Source organism: Balaenoptera acutorostrata, unplaced genomic scaffold (genome assembly GCF_949987535.1).
Source record: "Balaenoptera acutorostrata unplaced genomic scaffold, mBalAcu1.1 scaffold_847, whole genome shotgun sequence".
Classification (NCBI taxonomy): Eukaryota; Metazoa; Chordata; class Mammalia; order Artiodactyla; family Balaenopteridae; genus Balaenoptera; species Balaenoptera acutorostrata.
Genome location: NW_026645581.1, coordinates 76,135 through 98,298, shown reverse-complemented (window position 1 = coordinate 98,298; position 22,164 = coordinate 76,135). Strand labels below are relative to the sequence as shown.

General features: G+C 46.2%; 1 protein-coding gene and 1 long non-coding RNA gene across 2 annotated transcripts in view; one reads left to right on the top strand and one right to left on the bottom strand.

Annotated features, from left to right (window-relative positions):
• Positions 1-18,482, bottom strand: part of LOC130706627 (uncharacterized) — a 28,358-nt gene extending 9,876 nt beyond the window's left edge. The window contains exon 1 of the mRNA XM_057539322.1: positions 17,902-18,482. Within this exon, the coding sequence (XP_057395305.1) occupies positions 17,902-18,108 (207 nt within the window). The 5' untranslated portion in view covers positions 18,109-18,482. The remainder of the gene's footprint in view (positions 1-17,901) is intronic.
• A 3,262-nt stretch (positions 18,483-21,744) lies between these two features.
• The window catches only part of LOC103006451 (uncharacterized), a 52,631-nt gene continuing 52,211 nt past the window's right edge, over positions 21,745-22,164 (top strand). The window contains exon 1 of the long non-coding RNA XR_009006806.1: positions 21,745-21,834. This is a non-coding gene — a long non-coding RNA (uncharacterized LOC103006451). The remainder of the gene's footprint in view (positions 21,835-22,164) is intronic.

The following is a 22,164-nucleotide window of genomic DNA, read 5'->3' as shown; positions in this document are numbered from 1 at the left end:
CCCAGGTGCCTCCTCTTATCATGAAGCTGCTCCTCCTGGGATATTCCTGTGTGCCGATCCTCTTTCCCTCCCACTGGACTCTGAGTTCCATGGGACACAGGACTGAGGTCTAACCTCCATATTACCTGGCTCTGGCTTAGGATACAGTTTTTGAGGGACTGAATAGGTCCAAGGACTTCAGTTGGATTCCTGAGATGCAGACTCTGTTTAGGATAGGATTTTAGAATTCCTTCTCCAAGTCTGTTATCTTCACTCTGTCTGGCTCTAAACCTGGCTTCTTTGAATAAGTGCCCATGCTGATTCCAGCCAGACTTCCCAGCTCCCAACTGCCTCATTGTCACCTCCACCCACACCCACCCACCTCCAGGGGTGAAACGGTACACAAAGGCAGAACCAGGTGCCACCTGAGAAACAGTCCTGAAGATACGTCCCAGGCATCTGCTAGTTAAAGGACATCCAGCCTCCTGGAGGAGGGGACAGAGACAAGGGATAAAATACAACTGTTTTGCCTGTTTGGGGGTTGGTGGGGGTGGGTAGTGTATACTTGCTTCTGTGGTGACTGTATGCGGGTAAATGGACAAGGTCTGTCATCTGTTTAGGGACCTGTTTTGTATTCTCCCAACCCTACACCCATTTTTCTTTTCTTTTTTGAATGTACTTTTTTTTTTTTTTTTAAACCAAGGTTGTAGAATTCCAAATTTTTTTTCAACCTTGGAACCTGAAGTAGAATGTCCTCAAGTGGACGGATTTTAGTCCTTAGAGTCAGTGTGTGTGTTGCTGCTTATTTAAATACAGTTCAGTTGGAGCCCCAAGAGTGCCAAGGTCCTCCCTATGCCTTCCAGATGCCCTTCTTCTTCCTAAAACCAGGAGAGGTGAGCACCTGAGCAGGGAATCTCAGGTGACTTAATTTAGTTCACCAGTGCCTACTCTGAAGTGCTGGGTGTCCGTTCTTGAAGAAACAAACTCACTGGAAGGGCATGTTTTCTTATTATATACTAATAACTTCTTATACTAATTTGTACCAGAAGTTCCTTGATTGTGACTTATGCCAAGTAATTATGAAGTTTTTTTTTTTTTTCTCAGTATTGCATGAAGGCTACCAAGTTGGAACAGGCAAGTCCTGGATGTGAAAGCTTTAATTTATCTACCTCATTCATGTGTTATTTTTGTAGCTATAGTCTCTATTTTCTTATTTGATGACTGCTGAAGTATTCCTAGGCCCTGTCATAAACCTAAGAGTTAACGTATTGGTGGGAGCCGCTGGAAGTTCAAGATGTTGTTGTGATTCTTTTTTTCTTAATTCCCCTTTTGTATATGTGATATTAAACAGACGATGAGGCGTTACTCTTGAGGATTTAACAAGGAAGGAGAAAGAAAGACCCACATTTCTGGGTGAAGTCTTTGCCCCTCTATGTGGAGAAGTCGATTGCGACTGTTCTCAAGTCTGTCTCTCGGTAATTGCACCTGACTTTAGGACCCCCCCAAAAATTTTTTTTGCTTTGCCAAGTTGTGCCTTTCCTTCTGGAATTGTAAGTGAACACAATAATAGTGCCTGTTTACACTGTGAAGTGGATATTGTTACAGAAAACACACCAGAGGCTTTCTCACTTGTTAAGCTAATAATGCCTTCTGAATGTATGATCTATGGAGAAACCCCTGTAGTTTTTACCTGCTGATGCTGTCTGTTGGAGAATAAATTTTGGATGGTTCTTTTTTTCACACAAAAGAAAAAAAAAAAAAAAAGGCTCAGGCCCCTTGGTCCTAGGGGCCTGAGCTGACCCCTAGGACCAAGGAAGTGGTGCAGGTGGCCGTGTCAGAGGCTGTGAGCCCTACTTGTGGTTCTACTCTACTCCGCGGAGTCGAGGCTGGGAAGCATCTGTGTAGGCGGGGTCTCCCTTTCCCAGTCTCCCGAGCATCTTGGAGGGGCCTGTGGCTGGCTTCTCACCTACAGAATGTGGTCGAAGTGGGGTTCATGGCTTCCAGGCCCAGCCCCTACCAGCCTCCTGCGGGACCCTCCACTTCCTTGGGGCTTCCTGGGAGCTGTCCTTGCAGGATGGCAGCGTTACCCTCAGCCCAGGCCCTGAATGGGACTCGACTCCCCTCCCGCCACTGCCAGCTGCACTTCATGTGAGCAAAACAGAAACTCCTTTTGCATTAAGCCCCCGAGATCTGGGGCTTATCTGCCATTCACGCAGTGGGAAAGCCAGAGCCAGGCAGAGAAAAGGGCTCGTGGGATCAGCCAGAGCTCCTGGAAGGAATCAGAGTCTGCATAAGAGCCAGTGGGTGGGTGACTCTGGGGTGGGCATACCTGGTCCAGGTCCTGCCTCTACCGTTTACCGGAAGGATGTGCTTGGGCCAGTCGCTTGCCCTCTCTGGGCCTCAGTTTTCCTCTGTAACATGGGGATTAGTCTTAGTACACACCTCAGAAGGTTGTTCCAGAGGATGCTGTTGGAGACTCACCCTGCCCCTCCTTCCCAAGCTGGGCTGCTATCAGCTTCCAGCTGTACCCTTCTCTGTCCCCCTTCAGCCACCTCCTCACCCGGAGATTCCTTCGAGGTTATACCCCTACTCCCCACCCGGGGTCGGGGAGAGTCAATCTGAAAAACATTGAGGAGAACAAAGCCCTTGCCTTCAAGCAGCAACTCTGTGATGTCAGAGCTTCTGTGGTATCAGGCTGCGGTTACACTCCAGCAAGACCGCCCCCCGGTTTCCCCTCTTCCCCTGCCCCATCCTTGCTTCCCTCACATCTACGATAGTGCCCACTCATTAAGTCACCTGCCTAAGAATCCTCATCTCAAATCTGCGTCTGGTCAACCCTCTCTAAAACAGTTGTGAGATTATGCGGGTCAGACAGTGCCTGGCATATGGCAGGATCTTACGAGAAGGGAGCGAGCGTGATTACTATTCCTGCCAGAGCCAGTGCTGGTAGGGCCAGCCCACGGCTGCAGCGCCACGGCCTCAGGCTATGACGGCACTAAAATGCACCGCCTGCCCTGCACTGAGCTCACCCCACCAGGCCCAGAGGAGGTAATTCAAGCAGAGAAGCTGAGTTTGTACACAGCTCACAGCCCCCAGTGCGAGGGGTCGGTGAAATACTACCCATGGCAGCTCTCTTGTGAATATAGAGCTCTGATTGTTCCAAGCAACCAGAACATTCCTTTGTAATAAATAAGCTGTCAGCAAGAAGGAACAGAAAGTCTGGAAACCTGGATGACCGGGGACAAAGCTGATCTTATGAATAGGCAATCAAGTATGATTTGAGAGACGCCAAAAATCTCAACTTTCTAAACTCACAGCTTGTCCCAAAGCCCCTGCCCTCCCCAACCAAGGTTCCTGAAATGCCCCCATTCAAAATGCATTCCTTAGAGTTTTGAGCACAGGTTTAGAGTCAAATGGACTTTGGGGGTCTGTGACCCACAAGAGAAGAAGTGTCAAATTCAAGCCTACGTCTTAAGCAGAGCACGACCGGGTATCAGAAGTCTCCAGGTGGTGCCGGGCGGCCGGTGCCTCCTCCAGGTGCGCACCACACTTCAGTGGCTTTGTTCCATGAAAACGATCAACTGCCAAGTTCACAGACACAGAAAATAGAATGGTGGCTGCAGGGACTGGGGGAGGGGAGAGTGAGGCGTCGTTTAATGGGTACAGGGTTTCAGTGTGGGACGTGAAAGAGTTCTGCGGATGGATGGTGGTGATAGTTGTACAACAATGTGAATGCATTTAATGCCACTGAACTGTACCCTTAAAAATGGTTAAGATAATAAATTTTAGGTTATGTACGTTTTTCCACAATAAAAAACGAAAACAAAAAACCACTACAATCAGCCAAAGACAAAGGTAGCTTTGATGCTCACTGTGCCGGAAAGGTTGAAGGGCCCTGGCCCCAAGCTCCCAAAGGCCTTGAGAGGCAGCACCTGAACCAGGTGCTGGGCCAGGCCTGCCTCCCCAGGGCGTGTGCAGTGCAGGGTGGGGGGCCGGGACAGAGCAACAAGTGGGGAGGGGAACACAAGCCCTGCGCTCCCGGAGAGCATCGGGAAACCCTTCCACACCTCCCACGTTTCAGATGAAACAAGGCAGATGGGCGGCGGGGTGAAAAGGAGAGGCTCTGGGGGCTCGGCTTCCTGATTCTCTGCAAGGACCACTGAGCGTAGCGCCCGTGGGTAGGTCCCGGCCAGGCGGGCTCTGATAGTCAATCAATGAACAAGCATTTCCGGGGCTGCACCAGGGCACTGGGGATGCAAGGATGAGTGAGAGCCTCTGTCCTGCCCTGGATCCCAGCGGGAAGCCCGAGAGGTGAACGGGCAGGTTCAGCCCTGTGTGGTGGGGATTCGGGTGAGGGAGCCATTCAGGGTAGGGGTGTGTTGAAGGAGTTGGGGAGAGCATTTGAAGGGAATTGGGGGCCAGGGAGTAGGCTCCCAGGTCAGGGAGGAAATCCATGCAGACCTCTCACGTTCTCTCCACCCCGCTCCTCATTTGTCTGGGGTCCTGCTGACAGACTACAAGCTAAGGGAAAGACAGACTGAGGCCTTGATGGTCCACATGGTTGCCCCCTTAAGAATTCGCCACATTATTACTAAGACCGACCTGGCAAGAAAATGAAAGCTCTCTTGGGGCCAGGTGGGCATGGGGGACAAATTCCCCATACAACGAAAAACGTGTCCTGGGTGCCCTCCACCCTCACCCCCCCTCCGCCATGACAGAGGGACAGAGGGTGGCCGTGAATGATGCCGAGCAGTGTGCCTTTGTTTCTGCGGCATGTGGTTTCCAGGGAGACCAGGGTCACTGCCTACGGGTAAACACCCACCCACACAGCTTGAGAACGGGATGTATCCTCTGAGCCCTCCTGCGATGGAGGCCTCAACTACTTATATCCATAATTGTGTCCCCATGGGGATTTCAAGTGATGCTCTGACCCAGACATCCAAAGGATAGCAATGGACGCTTCTGGAGACGAGAAGCCTCCTGCCCTGCATCACGTCCTAGGCCCTGCTCTCTCTGTCTGTCTGTCTCTCTCAACCATCTCTCGGCTGGTTCTGAAGTTAGGCAGGGAAGAGAGAAGGGTTACACCCTGACGCCCTGGAACCTTCCTCACGGCTCCTGTTGTGTATCTTCCTTTCCCAGGGTGGTCCTGGTGTGTGACTTTCAGGACCACGGGGGAAGGATGTGATCTCTCCTTCTGAAACTGCTGACTTTAGCCTGACTCCTCTGGCTATGAGTCCAACCCTAGGGAAGGTGGGGGGAAGGGGAGCGGGGGTGGAGAAATGAGGGGCGAGGCGGTTGTCGTGCATTTATTGCACATCTGTGAGCACTGCACACGCTCCTTCATCCTCACGCCACCCTGGAGGCTGGGGGTGTGCACCCTTGTTACTGACTGCAAGGAAACCCACACGCAGGGCATCCCTTGACCACATCCTCACCGCTGGGAAGTCGGGGGCAGGGCCCTGCTCAGGTCTGGCTGAGTTCAAAGCTCTTAACTCGCTAAAATATACTGTCCCCTTAGACGGGGAAGGACCTTCTGTGAACACCTAGCAGAAACCAAATTCAAATAGTTTTGGGGGTGTTTTGTTTTTCAGTAAACATAACACCCCGCTGCCTTGTGGAGACCAGACAGACGCCCCTCCGGGTCTCCCAGTCCAGTAGACACGCTAGTCTGTGTGTCCTCTCTCTGTCTCTCTGTCTCTTTCTCTCCCTGTCTCTCTCTCTGTGTGCCTCCTTCTCCCTGTATCACTCTGTCTCTGTCTTTCTCTATTTCCATCCCTCCCTCCCTTCCCTATTCACCCTCATCAAGTTTGATTTCCCCAGTAGACAGCTTTCCAGCTGTAATAATATAGTCCATCTTCTGGAGCTTAAGGCACTTTTACATATTATCTCATTTGTCTTCACAGCATCTCTGTAAGGTGAAGGCTTGACAGAAATAGTGAAACAAGAAACGAGAGCTATAAAAGAACTTACACAGTGTTCTGTACCAAAGCAGGGAGGTGCTGGGGGTCCATGAGAATACCCACTGGGCCTGGCATATGAGGCTTCATCGCCACCTGCATCGAACTCCTCCAACAAGCCAGGAAGTGGGTTATTTTAAGAACAGAAGATGTGCTATGGAATCAACGTGAAGGAAGGAATTAGCTCCGCCTGGAGCATACTCTCTGAAATGACCATGTGACATTTGTGCTCAGCCTTCAAGGATGGGTAGGATTTTTCTAGGTCAACTACAGGAAGAACAAGAATGATCTGGAACAGAGAGGTGCCAGTGTCCTGGCTCGTTTGGGCTTGTGGGACTGGATAACCAGGTACCTGATGTGGGCAGTGGAATAAAGATGAGATTCCAGAGGCCACGGTGATTTTTCCTTGGGCCAATGCTGTGAGTGTACCAAGGGGTTTAGGACACAGTCCTGCCCACTTGGAGCTTATAACCTAATTGGGGAAATAAGATCAGTAGGCATTGAACCATTGAAGCCATTGCCTTAGAGGATGCAGCTCTAAGTCCAATTGAAATAACATTCCAAAGAAAGGAAAGATCACGTATGGGCAAGGTAAGTCCAAGAAGTCATCACAGGAGAGGGAGGAGGTGAACTGGGGGGAAAGGGAAGTATTTAGGGAGGCAAAGAGGAGAGGGACCTGTGGGGAAGCCAGAGGGAAGGTCGGGGTGGGAGCCCGTTAGGCCTCTGTCCTCTCAGCGTCACATTTGTCCCCAGACCACCCCCCTTTCCCATCACCCTGCCCCGCATGATCCTGACTTGATCCACGGGTTGATACTTCGGGGGGAAATATAATGGGTCATTATATCGCTCTCTTTTTTACGTGAAAAGTTTACCACAGCTCCTTTTTTGGTGGAAAGTAAGTAAATCAAGGGGCAAGGGGTATCCAGTTCCCTGAGGGGGAGGATGGAAATGTTGTCAGCCCCTGAACTGGATTTTCTGCCTGCCTAGTCCTTTCCATTGGCAAATTCATGTCCCAGCTTTCTTTCTCATGCCTGGAACCTCTAGAGAGACACTGGCTGGCCCAAGGGACTCTAGGAAGATTGAAGCATATTGGTCCTCAACAATCAGTTTTTGAACGAATGAGTGAGTGAATGAATGAATGAGAACCCGAACTCCCTTTCCTTTCCCTTCCATCACCCATCACAGGCAGCTCACCAGGGTCCTGTGTCTGATATTTGTCATTCCTTGGTATCTGCGGGGGACTGGTTCCAGGAACCCCACAGATACCAAAATCCACGGATGCTCAAGTCCCTTATATAAAATGGTGTGGTATTTGCATAAAACCTACACATCCTCCTGCATACTTTAAATCATCTCTAGATTACTTATAATACCTACTACAACATAAATGCTACATAAATAGATGATCCAAGCAGCAAATTCAAGTTTTGCTTTTTGGAACTTTCTGGTATAAACACATTATCCCATTTAACCCCGTAACAACCCTATGAGGTAGCCATTTCAAAGATAAGGAAACCAAGAAAGCTAAGTGATGCAGCAAGTTCACACAGCAACTGAATGAATGAAGGAGAAGATGAATGGACACTAAGAAAGCAGGTGGGATCTTAGTTTCCTGACCAGGAATCGAACCCACGGCCCTTGCATAGGAAGCTTGGAGTCTTAACCACTGGACCACCAGGGAAGTCCCATCACATTTCTTTAAATAAATAAATAAATACTAATATAAAAGAAAAAGAAAAAAAAACCTTACCTAACATAATAGGATAACATACATAAATTGCCCAATTGTCCAAAACAGTCTTACTCAAAAAATACTAGCTTCCTTCCCTATCTATAAAATAGAACTATTTTATAGATGCAGTCTTGCCTGCCTCTCCCTACCTTACAGGGGTTGGGTGCCAGTGAGACGAGGTATCAAATATGAAGACATTCTGTGACCTATATCTCTATGGGACACAGCTTCCCCCCATCATTCTCCTGGGCAAAGTGCGACGTTGATTTCCCAGCACTCGCTGGCCTCCCGTGGCATGTGTCAATGACTTAGGACCCAGCATGATGATTTTGCCAGTTGGCTCCAAAGCAGACAGGTCAGTGAGGCCTCTGACATCTTACACTCTCATCTGCCTGATGGTAAGTGAGCTGCCTCTAGCTCCAAGTAAAGCTCAGGAGAGTGGACGGACCACCTCCGTGCCCTTCGGGGAAGGACTAGGCCCCGGGAAGGCAGCCCAGAAGACCAGATGTCAGAGCGCAGAGTCCATGAACCAGACGGGTGCAGAAGGGAAAGCCTCTCTAAAGACCAGCGCCCCTACCAGAGACGGCTGGAGGCTGAGCTTCCCAGGAGCCCGCGGTGGAAGGGAGGCTCTGAGCAGAGCATGCGTCTCACCCGGTGCTGCGGCCCCTGGGGAAGCTGGGGTCCAGGGACAGGTCCTGGGAGGCTGATGAACACCTAAGATGGCCCAGGTGTGAAGACAGGGCCACGCTTGGGGGCTGTTGAACAGGATGGTGGACGGGGTGGGTGGCTGGATGGGAAGGAGATTGGGCCCAAAGTGCAGAGCAGGAACCAGAAAGCCAGAGGGCGTAAGGCCAGAGGCGGAGCAAGCTCAGAGATCTGCACCCACCTCCTGACCTTCCTGATCCTCTTTCTGACAGCCAGCCCCACAACCAGACAAAGGCACTCACCCTCCCCTCTTAGCCCCATTTCCACATTAGAAAGCCCGAAAAAACATCAATTATCTGCTTCCGTTTTAGAAAGTCTTTAAATAATTAACGATTATGGGATGGCTTTGAACTCCTAAGATAGGAGCTGCTATGGTAATATTATTATTGTTTTGAAAAATAATATGTCTCCAATCACTAGCTGTTGCTAAAGGGTCTGTTATCTTACCCTTGGGGGTAGCTGTTTGCAAGCTGATTAATTAGAACTCCATTTTTCAGACTTTTTAATTTAGATGTTAATAAATTCAATACTTTTATCCATTTGTTGTCCCAAATAAGATCCTTTGGGAATAACTTCTCATTTACGATAGTGACCTGGGCAAGACGGCTCATAAAACTGTATTAAGAATGCCTGGGGCTTCCCTGGTGGCGCAGTGGTTGGGAGTCTGCCTGCCGGTGCAGGGGACGCGGGTTCGGGCCCTGGTCTGGGAGGATCCCACATGCCGCGGAGCGACTACGCCCGTGAGCCACAATTGCTGAGCCTGCGCGTCTGGAGCCTGTGCTCCGCAGCAAGAGAGGTCGCTACGGTGAGAGACCCGCGCACCGTGATGAGGGGTGGCCCCCGCTTGCCGCGGCTGGGGAAAGCCCTCGCACAGAGGCGAGGACTCAACACAGCCATAAATGAATAATAAATAAATAAATGAATAAATAAAAAAAAAAATTAAAAAAAAAAAAGAATGCCTTCAAGAAACGATGAAAATTGCATTATGAATATACAGTCCTCTTGCAGGCCTCCAAATTACTAGACCCAAGACACAGCCCAAACTCCACCATTAAGTTGAATTAATATTCCTGTAAGAACCGTAATCCTTACACAGTCTGATTTTCTGTTTAATTTCTCAACCCAAGCATACTGACTTTTCCATTTAATTGACTTTGCCTCAATCTTTACCCAAAGGAAAAATAAGATACAGAAGCAGAGAGAAAATGACTTCGATTGCGTCTCTCTGCCCTTCCGCTCAGAGGCTGCCCCACTCCACGCTCTGGGCTGAAAGGCAGCCCACCTGGAAGGAGAGACACGGCCCTCGTCCATCAGGGGACCTGGGGACCTGCACAGGGGGCAGGGAAGAGCCCATGTGACATTGGGCACCCTTTCTCAAGATGAAGGTGCCTGGAGATGGCACCCAGGACAAGGGGTGGTCAGAGATTTAGGGGAAGAGAGGACTTCTGCCCATCCAGGAGGGCCAGCTCCCAGCCCTGATGGAAACGACAACCAGCAGCCTCTCTGGGTCTCGGGGCTCTATCTTGGGGCTGCACAGCAACACAGAACTGCTCTAGATATTTACCGCAGGGTGTAACCTTTCTCAAAAAGCCCCGCTGAAGAGAACCCCACCCGTCCTCTGGGCATCACGGTCCAGCCCCCAACTCTGCAGGGGGCCACAGCCTGGTCCCTGCACTCCCCGTCTCTCCCACCCTCCCCTCTTCTCTGCCCTGCTCCTCTCTGTCACCTGGCCTCTGCTTCCCTTTCCTCCCTCACCTGCTCCCACTCACCCTGCGGGCTCTCCTCGAAGTCTTGTTTCACACTCCCAGTAGACCGTCATCGCCGAAACAATAGTAAAGATTCACCCATCACCCCTCAGTTACTTCAGGGTGATCAGAGGCAGTGGAACGACCCCCAAACCACATCTGGAATGTGGGAGGATGGTTTCATAAGCTGTATAGTCCCAGCCGCGCCTCTGTTAGCTGCTATTCGAACGAACCTCGTTCCGCGAGCGCGGTCCCTGGCGTGAGGTGGGCGCTGTGTGGGAATGAGCAGGGTTGCGGTGACACACGCCTGTCCCCCCATGGAGTGCCACAGTGGCGGGCAGGTCTGGAGACGGCTCTGCCCGGCTAAGCCTTTCCTCACGGCTAGCTTCACTGGGGAGGCAAAAATGGCACCAACAGACCCAGGATGGGTGGATGGAAACATTTCCCTTCAGGAGGGAGCAGCCTGGGCTTCCCTGGTGGCGCAGTGGTTGAGAATCTGCCTGCTAATGCAGGGGACACGGGTTCGAGCCCTGGTCCGGGAAGATCCCACATGCCACAGAGCAACTAGGCCCGTGAGCCACAACTACTGAGCCTGCGCGTCTGGAGCCTGTGCTCCGCAACAAGAGAGGCCGCGATAGTGAGAGGCCCGCGCACCGCGATGAAGAGTGGCCCCCGCTCGCCACAACTAGAGAAAGCCCTAGCACAGAAACGAAGACCCAACACAGCCAAAACTAAATAAATAAAGTAGTTATTAATTAAAAAAAAAAAAAAAAGAGGGAGCAGCCTAATCGGACCATAAGCTGGGAAGAGAGGTGAGAAAAGAAATCCCCCTGGATCCAAACACAGAACAAGCAGTCGGTGTGCGTGGAACAGGCAGCTCTGAACCCCAGTCACGGGGTAGCTTCCCTCCCGCTGTGTGTGCAGGGCCTGCTTCCTCGTGTCTGGGTGAACCGGTAACACCTATGTCCCACGGCCACCCCCTTACAGCGCCCCCATCATGTCACACCGGGGGCCCACCCTCTGTGCTCACCTGCCTCCCGTCTCCCTTCTGTTACCGACCCAGGTCCTTGGACTCTTCAATCACTAGAAATCGGTAAGAGTCCTGATAAGAAATCCAGGTAAGGCGGTACTGGGAGCAAAAACAAGTAACAGGTGCCCTCGCCCGCTCCCTGAGGAGGGTGCCAGCTGGCTCCTTAGACGGAGTTACGACAGATGCAGGTCCCTGGGTTGGGAAGGAGGCAGAGCTTAGGTGGCCTGCCCACCCCCTTGGCGGCGCTGTGTGCAGGGACCATGCACAGTCCCCTGCTTTCGCTCCTGGCACTCAGAAGTGACCGTTGGTTTGTGGCCTTTTTGTATCTTATTGCTTATTGTTGCCCCAACTGCGCATACCTGCAGTTACTTTTAGTTTCTTTGTATTTTGTTGCTGGAGGAGACGTTTGTCCAGGTGCAAGCACTCTGGTAAAGGGTCCCAGGTCTCAGGGCCCAGGGCCTGTCTCCCTTCCACTCCCACAACGTTCTCAACTGTATCCACAGAATCTGACCCAGGGTGGGAAGAGTTCATTTATGTTTTTCCCCCCGTCACCAAAGCAGAGAGGAGCCTGGTTGCACCAAGGTGAGAGGAGGTACAGCAAGGGGTTAAGCCTGAAACCTGGCCCTGCCACCTTCCAGCCATGTGACCATGGGTGAGATACTCACCTCCTCTATACCTCAGTGTTCCCCTCTATAAAATGGGGCTAAAAACAATGGATTGCTTTTGTACAGATTAAATGACTTAATATGTATAAATTGCTTAGAACATTGTCTGCACACAGCAAGTTCCATGTAGGTGTTTGCAATTATTGTTAATAAGATGTTTAACCCCTTGAGGGTAGGGACTGTACTACTTTATCCCCAGATGTACTGCATCCCCAGATCTCCATCCAGTTTGTGGAACATAACAGCAAAATCATCTGGCGGAAAGGCATGGGAGAGAAACGAAGTTAGACTCAAGTCCCAGCTGTGTGATCTTGGATGAGTTATACGTTACAATGACATTCATTTTCGTGAAAAGCTTGCAAGTCTGATACGAGGATTGGAATGATGTTCATAAAACCCTTATTAGCATAGTGCCTGGTGCTTCAGGACACTGGATAAATTGGTGGCCGTAATCTTTGTTATTATTGTTGAATAAATGAGCACAGAGTGAGCTGCAGTCCCTCCAAGGATGGAATTACATCAGTAAATCTTCAGGAAACCTGCATCCCCATGGGCGGGTCCAGCTATATAAATTGTGGGGTCCAGTGCAAAATGTAAAGGTAGGGCGCCTTGTCCAAAAATGATTCAGTATTTCAAGATGGCGACAGCAGAGCATTGCACCAAATATGGACCCTCCTTAGGGCACAGGAGTCATGCCCATGGGACCTGACCAGGACTAGTTTCAGCCGAAGGGACCAAGGCCCTCTTATTTTGTAATCAAGAGTCTCGGCCCAGAGAATTCGGGGGCCTCATGTCACTTCTCTTTTGGATCACTCAGCAGGGCGAGGCTGAGAGCTCAGAGCTCCCAAGGCCAGGCCAACTGTCCTCAATAACTATCAGTTCCCAGCAGGGGCCCGAGCACTCCCTCCTGCAGCTGAGACCTCAGATCGCAAAAAGTGAATGACTCAAGGCCATCCCTTATCTTTGATTAAGTGTGGACAAAAAAATGTACATGGTACCTGCAGCGGATTGAATTACTGGCCCTAATCTCTCACCGCCCCTGCCCGCCCCCACCCACCTCCCCCCGCCTCCCCCCACAATCCCCGCCAGCGTATTGACCTCCACAGTAAGCTGGGTGCACCTCACTGCCCCTTGACTTTCGGCACGTCCATGTTACTTGCTTTGGTCAATGGGAACAGCTGGGCTTGCCCTCTGGCACACCTGCCTGTCACCATGGGAAGAACACAGCCTGCGTGGCCCCTGTCTCAAGGAAGAGGAGAGACACGTAAAGCAGACCTGGACCCACCTCGCAGTCTGCAGTCAAGCCCAGCTAAACGCACCCGAGATCAGCTGAACCCATCCAACCTGTAGACCCATAAGCGAGAAATATATACTCCTTGTTTTGGGCCAGTAAGCTTGGGGTATTTTGTTAAGCAGAGTCACTGTGGCAATAGCTGGTTGATATAGTACCTTGCAACCCAAAGAAACTGTCACTCATCCCCCAGACACTTATTGAATGGCTATAATGTACCAGGCACAACTTCTGGGGGTTTGAAAATGAAACACACACACACACGCACACATACACACACACATACACACATCCTCCACCCACAGTCAAGTAACCATTTAGAGGAGAGAGCAAATCTGTGTAACCATTACATGGAGTGAGCAACTCTATTTTTATCTCCCAGTTTTATGCAAACGTATTCCTGGAAGCCCATTTTCCCATGGCAGGCCCCATGGCTCTCCTGGTCACTCCTGCATAATACAAGAGTTCTCCAGTCCTCACAATCACAAGTCTTGGTTTAATAATTAAAATTCCAGCCCAGAGGAATAGTCAAGACTCCACTCTTGATCCAAGCTGGAGACCCCTCCCTCCACTCCCAGATCTCACGCCTTGGAGGCAGCGAGGCTGGCTGGGTGGATGTGGTCACGGTCTTCTCTAGCCCCCCAACCATGGGCTTCTACTCCTCCTGTCCAGCTTTAGACCCACTGGAACTGGACTGAGGTGGGGGAAAGAGAAACAAGGAGCGGAGAGCAGAAAGTTCTCCCGTGACTGGCACTGCTGGGTGATCTAGCACCAACTTCCTCTTACGTGCGGGAAGATTCTTGTCTCATGTGCGTTTATGAGGGCACATCTGGAGACACCCTCAAAACTGGGGCTCTCTGGCCATCAGTTCCCTTGACCTGTGTCAAAGTACCTCTATTCATGTTGGTTCCTTACTCTTTCCTCAGCCTCTAAGCTATCAGTGATCCCTCCAGCTCCTTTCAGCTGTATCTCTCTGACCCTCCAGGTGACCCTCTAGGACAGGTCCTAAGATGGCCCACACTAACCCTCTCTCACACATGGTCCAAAGTGGTCCATGGGCATCACCCTGCACCCTTTGACCTGACAGATGCCAGGAGAGCAGGCCAATCCCAGTGTGGCAGAAACTTCTGCCTTGCTCCTCCCCTTATTTTTATGTAGCAAAAGCAAGTATACAAAAGTACCTTCCCAGGAGTGCAGAAAGGCTACTGATCTGATCTTATATGCTAAACTTAAGTTTTAAAAAGTGTGTGTGTCTATGTGTGTGTGTGTGTGTGTGTGTGTGTGTGTGTGTGTGTGTGTGAGAGAGAGAGACAGAGATTCCACAAACTGAGAGCAGCATAAAGAGAGCAAAGGCTTGGATTTTAGTATATTTTAAAAAAAGATTTCACTTTAGTTTTAACAGAAGCATTTAAAAAAAAAAAAAGCAATTTTGAAGTGAAGATTAAGACAGGTGAAATTTCAGTTCTGATTTGGCTTTAATTCCAGCTCTGACCCCGGTTATGAGGACTAGGTCATGGTATCAAAAACACATTTTTACTTTTATCAAGGCAGAAATGAGACTTTAATCTTTATATTCTCTTTGGCTTTACCCCCTCCCCATCCCACGCTCCATGCTGCTGCCGTGCCCAGTCTCCCTGAACCCGGGTATATAGACCAGCACGCTGGTATCACAGCATCTTTTACTTCTACCTCCAAACACTGCATGGCACGCTTACTGTTATGAAATTTAAAAGCATTTCAGTGAATTCGTGTTTTGCTAATCCCTCTCTGAAAAGCCAAGATACTCCTTGCAATTATTTAAAGCACCCTCCGGGTATCACGGAAACCAGAGCTGTGAATCATCACTGCAAAGTAACCTCCTCTGGCATTTGCTGGGGAGAGAGAATAACGTCAGCCCCTACCAATTCTAAGCCTCAGCTTAAGACTGAACACATAATCGTATAGCAATTGTTTCCACCACTGGAAATGCTGTTACTCATAGTTATTTAAAGTTACTGTCTTCACAAAGGTCACCAAAGCCCCTTTACTGTGACAAGTTCCTCTGTAAGCTGACATTTCTACTTAGATACACAACTGGACCCACAAATTTATCACTGACTTTTCCTCACCAGAGAGCCGCAGAAGGAGTTGGTTGACTTCTCTTGATCGTTATTATGGAACGTCTGTACGATAACAAAATATGGGCTTAACAAATTTCTTAATTCAGGGAGAACTTGGGCAGAATTCTCTGAAATAATGGGCGGTTTGGAGTCAGAGTGACATAGCCTTTTATGCTGTTGCGATTCATAACGCTATCATTTTTATTTTGAAATAATTCTTTCAAAGGTAGTCAACTGGGGGACTAAACTATCCTGATTCTATTCCAGGAAGCAATGTTGAGTGCGGGCTTTGAAGGCTCTGGATACATTTGTGAACTTGTGCAAGTGTTTTTACCTCTCTCTGCCCCAGATCTCCCTATCTTTGAATTAAGGATAATAATATCTGATTCCTGGGTTAGAACGATGGGTCTCAACCGGGGAAGACGGGCATGATTTTGCCCCCCAAGAGGACATCCGGCGATGTGTGAAGACATTTTTGTTTGTTACAACTCAAGGATGCTAATAGGTAGAAACCAAGGATGTTGGTAAATACCCTACAAGGAATAGGACAGGCCCCATAACAAAAGATTATCTGGTTCCAAACATCAATTGCGTCAAGACTGAGAAACCCTGGGTTAGAATAATGCTATTTTAAATCTGTGAATATGTATGTCTGTGTACGTGTGTGTGTGGATAAATGTAAATGATATAATATATATTGATTATTTTTAAAAGTTAATCTGTGGACACTTCAACAAATCTTAGTTTTGTTTCTTTCTAAAACCCTTCATAACACTTTCCTTCCAAAAAAGTTTTCATACACTGTTTAGGCAAATTCTGGCTGTTTCCACCGCTACAACTTCCAATGTCTTACCGTCTTTTAGCATATTCTATTTCTATTTTTTTTGCTTTTTCTAAAAACCTTATAGATATGATTACAATCCAAATGCAAATCAGCTATCCACACAATCAAATTCTCATCTTTCTTTTAGACGTAGTGACCCTTGTGGAGGTATCTCTTAAAGAATACACTCCAGCTCACCTATTTAACTAGTTTTGACTTAATTTGGGGTGCTTTATTAGCAAACAGTGTAAGACAAAGTAGCTGGTATAATACAGAGTGATGTTTAAATTAGTTTACAATTTGCTTGGCCTCATCTAGAACTGCAGTGAACAAAGCCATTCAGAAATGTCAGCTGTGTTCCCAAGCACTGTAACAAATTGTCGCCTGAACGCTGCACACCTAATGACTTCAAATTAGCTTCACTGCGATATCGCCTGACAGTTCGTTACGACTGTTAGCAACATAGCTGGCGTATCATGACCAATAAATTGGTTTCAGTGTGGGCTGGGAAAGGGACTGCCATCAATTTGATTAAAGAAATTACTGTAGCATTCAAGGCATAAAGACAAACTAGTTTAAGGAGACAGAAATAAGTTCACTGTACCAAAGAAACACGGCTCATTGTCCAAAAATTTGTTTGTAAACTATTTGAAGATCAAAGCTCAAACAAACAATAATTCAAGTAGACTACTACAATTCTTAAACCTTGTGATCAGGTATATGTTCACTGATCTAAGGACAGGTCTGGAGAGAAAAATAATTGGATACTTTAAAATACTACTTTTGGGACTTCCCTGGGGGTGCAGTGGATAAGACTCTGCACTCCCGATGCAGGGGGCCCGGGTTCGATCCCTGGTCAGGGAACTAGATCCCAAACGCATGCTGCAACTAAGAGTTCGCATGCCACAACTAAGGAGCCCGCCTGCCACAACTAAGACCCAGTGCAATCAAATAAATAAATAAATAAATATTAAAAAATAAAAACCTGAAATACTACTTTTAAGGCACCATATGAGAATATTTACAATGTCAATTGAACATTTATTTTCATAATTTATGTATAAATTCATGGTAAATATCTAATTGTAAACCAAAGCAATATGCAAATATGAAAAACAATTCAGTATAAATCGCCACTACGAACAACAAAATAAGTGATTTTTAAAAGGAAAAAAGGTATCTAGACTACTCCTGACAAAAACTTTTTTTTATTACGATATTATAGCTTTATTTAGAGTTTAGGAAGCTAAGATAGAGTAAGTTCAGGAAGTTGTCCCATTGGCAGGCCAGGCAGGACTTATACCCAGGCTGTCTGCCTTAAAGCCCCCAATTCATAAACATTTATTTAAAGTGAAAAGAAAAAAACAGCAGTATTTCCTTAGGAGAAAACTCGGACTTTTTAAAAGAATAAGGAAATATTTTAACAAGTTATATTCTCTTTATCTTAGGTTGGCAATAGTACCTTCATATGCGAAAAAATAATTAACAAGCATTCAAGATGGTACAGTTATAAAAATGGCATATGATTCTATTAGGACCAAGAAAGCACTAAATTAAGTATGACAAAAACAAATGTAAAGGTTTAAAAAAATCCTAATGAACGGGAATTCCCCGGTGGCCCAGTGGTTGAGACTCTGCGCTTTCACTGCCGATGGTTTGGGTTCAATCCCTGGTTGGGGAACTAAGTTCTCACAAGCCGTGCAGTGTGGCCAAGAACAATCAATTAATTAAAAAAAATACAAATAAAAAAAGTAAATTAAAATAAATAAATAAAATTTAAAAATCCTAATGAGAAAATTGTGAATTTGCCTAAATCAACATACAAAGCCTAGGGAATTAATGGCAAACTTTTCTTTTTCATTTCAGAAAAGGTACCTGGAATATGCTTCGCCCATCCAATGATAACCACCAATTCTCGATCGGCCAAGTCGCACAGTGTAGTGAGGGCTTTGATGTCACTGTCGGGAACAGTAGGGTCAGGCATGGCATAGATCTTCTCCGGTTCAGCCACCAATAAATGTGAGACAATCTTGTTATCTGCAGAATCAGACCAGAGCACAACAAGATCACTAGTAGTATCATCCCTCTTTCGCACGTTCTAAACTAGGTGGTATTTTGAGCAAAAACAAAAAACAAAACAAAAAAATCCCTCAAACACCTATAATCAACCCCAAATATTCCATTTACGGTTCAACATATATATACTAAACAGTGTTCTGGAAAACCCATAGCAGTTGTAATAGTTCTTTGTTTCTTCTTGGCTTTATCTGCCTTTGCTGGAATGAAGCATCTGTCCTGCAATGAAATTTTTTATAGCAAACAGATAAGAGAAGTTAGATGCTTTCTGGGTCTGCTCTTTGATTCTTAGGTGGGATCTGGGGAAGCAGATTAAATAGCATACAACAGCTTTAAAATAAATATCCATATAAACCATTGAAATATAGAACATAATGTAGGAGGCAAAGAACTCCTACTGCCCGTAGACATAATGGGCATGAAAGTCATTAACTGTCCTAATTCCTTTAAAGAGGAGCAAAGGTCAGAGCCCTTCTGCCGGGGTGAATTACTGACTGTATAACTCTGTCTCAGTGGGATGCATTCAATATGAATGTCTTGCCTTTCTCCCCCTCCCCACATACCCAGCCCATCTTCCAAATATAGCCAATGTCAGTTTCCAGAAAAATACTCCAACTTAAATGTGACCGTATTTCCACTTTGGAGCATCTAATACTTTAATCCTCTATTTTCATCTGTTGTCTTTAGCTCATTCTCTGGCTCAGATTTATCTGTCTGAAATTTGTGATATATGTTTTTAAAATCCTTCATAAAATAAACACTAGAGACAAATGGAAAGCATCACATCAAATGTGTTTTATCGCTCAGGGCCATGTGAGAGTTTATGGAAGGGGTTATAAAGCCTTGCTAACGGAATGATTTTTCTTGTTGGCCCCATTTTCAATTTCTACATGTAGCTTTAGATTTGATACTTTCTTCTAAGTGAGGAAATACAAATAGGTAAGAATAAACTCAGATATTTCAACGTCTGTGTCCTATTACTCTAGAAAACTGGGGTATTAAATGGGATCTTTGTGAGCCAAGTCAAAGGTTCCTCTACGTTTACTAGACCATTTGCCTTTCCCTATACATTTTTAACTTTTTTAACTTAAAATGAAAAGACTTCATATACCTTAGAATTGAAAACATAGTTCTTTTTTTGTCTGCTGTAACAACATAACAAGGATACTTATCCAAGCTATAATTAGTAATTTTTTGATAGAGTTTAAAATTTTTACTACTATGACTGCCACATGACTTCTGTTCACTTCAAATTATCAACAGATAACCATTCAATGGCAGTAATATTCAATTATTATCAAATTAAAAATACAGATTTGGGAGGAAGTATTCCCAAATATCATATTTTCTAGAAAAGAAATTAAAATCAAATAGAGATTCTTTTTTTTTTTAATTTGTAGGATCTGAAGAGAATGACATTTGTTTCTCGTATATGCTATCGAAACAACACCCTGTTTTTTAGCTACGCTTGGAAAAGTTTCCACTTTCATTGCTCTGACAATGCAGCAAAACCTGTCAGCAACTACTAGATCCTCAGGATTAGAAGAAAATGCAGTAATAAAGGGTACAAAAATGTAACGGAAGGAAATCGTGATTCGAGTTCTTTTAGTACAGGGAAAATGCAACCTGTTTTACCCAAGCCACTGGATACTTGACTGGAGGGGGTCAGAGAAATTTGGTGGAAGCTTAGAAATTCCTATCATTCAGAAAATGGAATAGCCGGCAGCACTGTTTCTAGGTGAATCTTATTTAATGTTTCCCTAATTAGAATCAATAGAACCCAATTTTCATTCTTGGGCTTTTGTAGTACACAAACAATCAGTCAGGCTCCAGAAATCTCCCCCAGACACTTTCTGAGCAAAGCCCATGCCTAGTCTCTGACAGGATCTGAAAATTAAGTTTTATAAATGTTTGTTACCAAAATACACTAATTGGATAGACTAAGGAAAATTAACACAGAGGCCTTAAGATAATGAGTAATGATTTATTAGGAGTCCTCTTTTATCTCAGACAAATGGAGCTCATTGAAATTGCTGTAATCTTCTTAAAGGTACTTGACAAGCCTCTTCCCCTTTTCTCAGGTTTCCGCCGAAAACCATAGATGTTTCTTTATCCATCCTGTGGACTTACGAATGGGCTGGTGCTCATTTTTCTCTCGGTAGAGGATATCATCAATGGTGTCAGTCGACTTCGTATAAAATGAATGAGAAATGGCCAGTCTGGATATTAGTGAATCCAGGAAAACGAAACCTCTAATGAAATTAAACATGAGTGTTTATTGCATTTTATTGTATTATCAGAAAGTTTTTTTATTCTAATGTGCAAAATCTGCTTAATGCAGTCCTAGATTGTATTTGCAGAATGCCAAACAGCTTATGCAGGCTGAGGAGAAGACGCCAGATTGGACAATTGAAGGTATAATCAACATAATGTTTTTTGGAAAGGCAAAAGGAAACCATGCCATATGTTCACTTAAGCTTTAATTTTATGTAAAACTGGTTGTTTTTTCCTTTGACATAGCTAAAATGTCCTTTCATTTACAGTTCAGGGTCTGTTTTACGTATTTAACAGATGCCCATATGCTCACACGGATGATGCATAACAGCGACCCCTCCTGGAGAATCTGAATGAGAAGAGGACACTTTTGTTCTTCCCTTGAAAGCAGATCAGAAATTACCCATGTCTTTTCTAGAACTGCTATAGCTGCAACTTCCTCTGGTGAGGGCTGGTTGTGTCTTCTGAGACAGAGACAGCTAAATGTGAGAATTGTTTCCACCAAAGCACTTTCAGTGCCTCGTATAAACTCTATGCATAAACATCCTAAAATGTTAGCCCTTTTGCACTACAGCCATGAACTGATTTTTCAGAAACTGGAACACAGTTAACTGCCTCAGTCTATATTCTAGCTCTTTTTAGCTAATGACAAAGAGAATGGGGTTTGCATTTTAGCTACATACCTACCATCGTTTCAAATTGCAGCCGGGCATTATCAAACCATGGGCTTTTAAAAAAACACTTCATAATGCCCATAAGGGCATCTGAAATGGAACTACCAACCTATGCTTGTTATCAGTAGGGCCCCTCCTTGTTTTAATCTATTGCTAGCGAGTGCGTTAACCTTCTATAGCTCTAAATTAATGAGGCTCCTAATGTATTTTCATTGGGAGGTTGAACAAACTCATTTAGCTAGTGAAAACTACAAAAATCACTTTCTTGTGAAATCTGAAACTAACAGCTCCAATGAACTAATGATCATGGTACGATCCATTTTATGTACCTCTGAAAATAACCTGTAAATGTAAAATTCGCACTATATAAGCTATGCCTTGGTATGCTTACGCTTCCACAAAATGACTAGGTGAAAAAAGGTAGAGGGGGAGAAAACCATAGGAAAAAAAGTTAATTAGCTGAGTTGTTGTTGCCCTGCAAAGGAAATCCTTGGGAATAAAGCCACATCTCCCCACCCCCGCCAACAAAGAGAAGTCTCGTTGGAGTCAGTAGGGATGGGCACGCCAAAACTGATGTACCTAGAGCCAGCTGGGAGGATGTCATGTGCTGGAAAGCCAGACATGTCTGCTGTACTTACATGGCTTTTTGGCTGGCTGAACCAACTGAGGGTTCAGGTACGGGCTGTTCTCCACATCTATTCTGCGCTTGTACTTCTGCCGACCTCCACGTACTCTGTCAAGACGCACTCCTGTGGGGAAAGACAGGCACTTCCTTACTGTTGAGGTAACTATCTTTGAGACCAATCAAATACATACAGAGTATCATCCAAGGGTGCTAGGTAAACAGAGAGTAGATTGCAGAAGGGTCCAGTGGAAGTAGAGGAATGTAAAAAAGTGATGGCTAAACCAAGACTGCCACAGGTTGGAAACCAAACCTGGCAGAGATGACCAAGCTGAAAGACATTTATGCAAGGCCATCAGAGTCACCTACATACCAAAGGAAAGGTAGCTTTCCTTGAGAATTAATACAAAGAAACTGGAATTTGGTGCTAACACAGTTTCTCAAATTAAAGACATTGGCAATGTGTATCCTCTTCATCAGTCACCCCTGAAA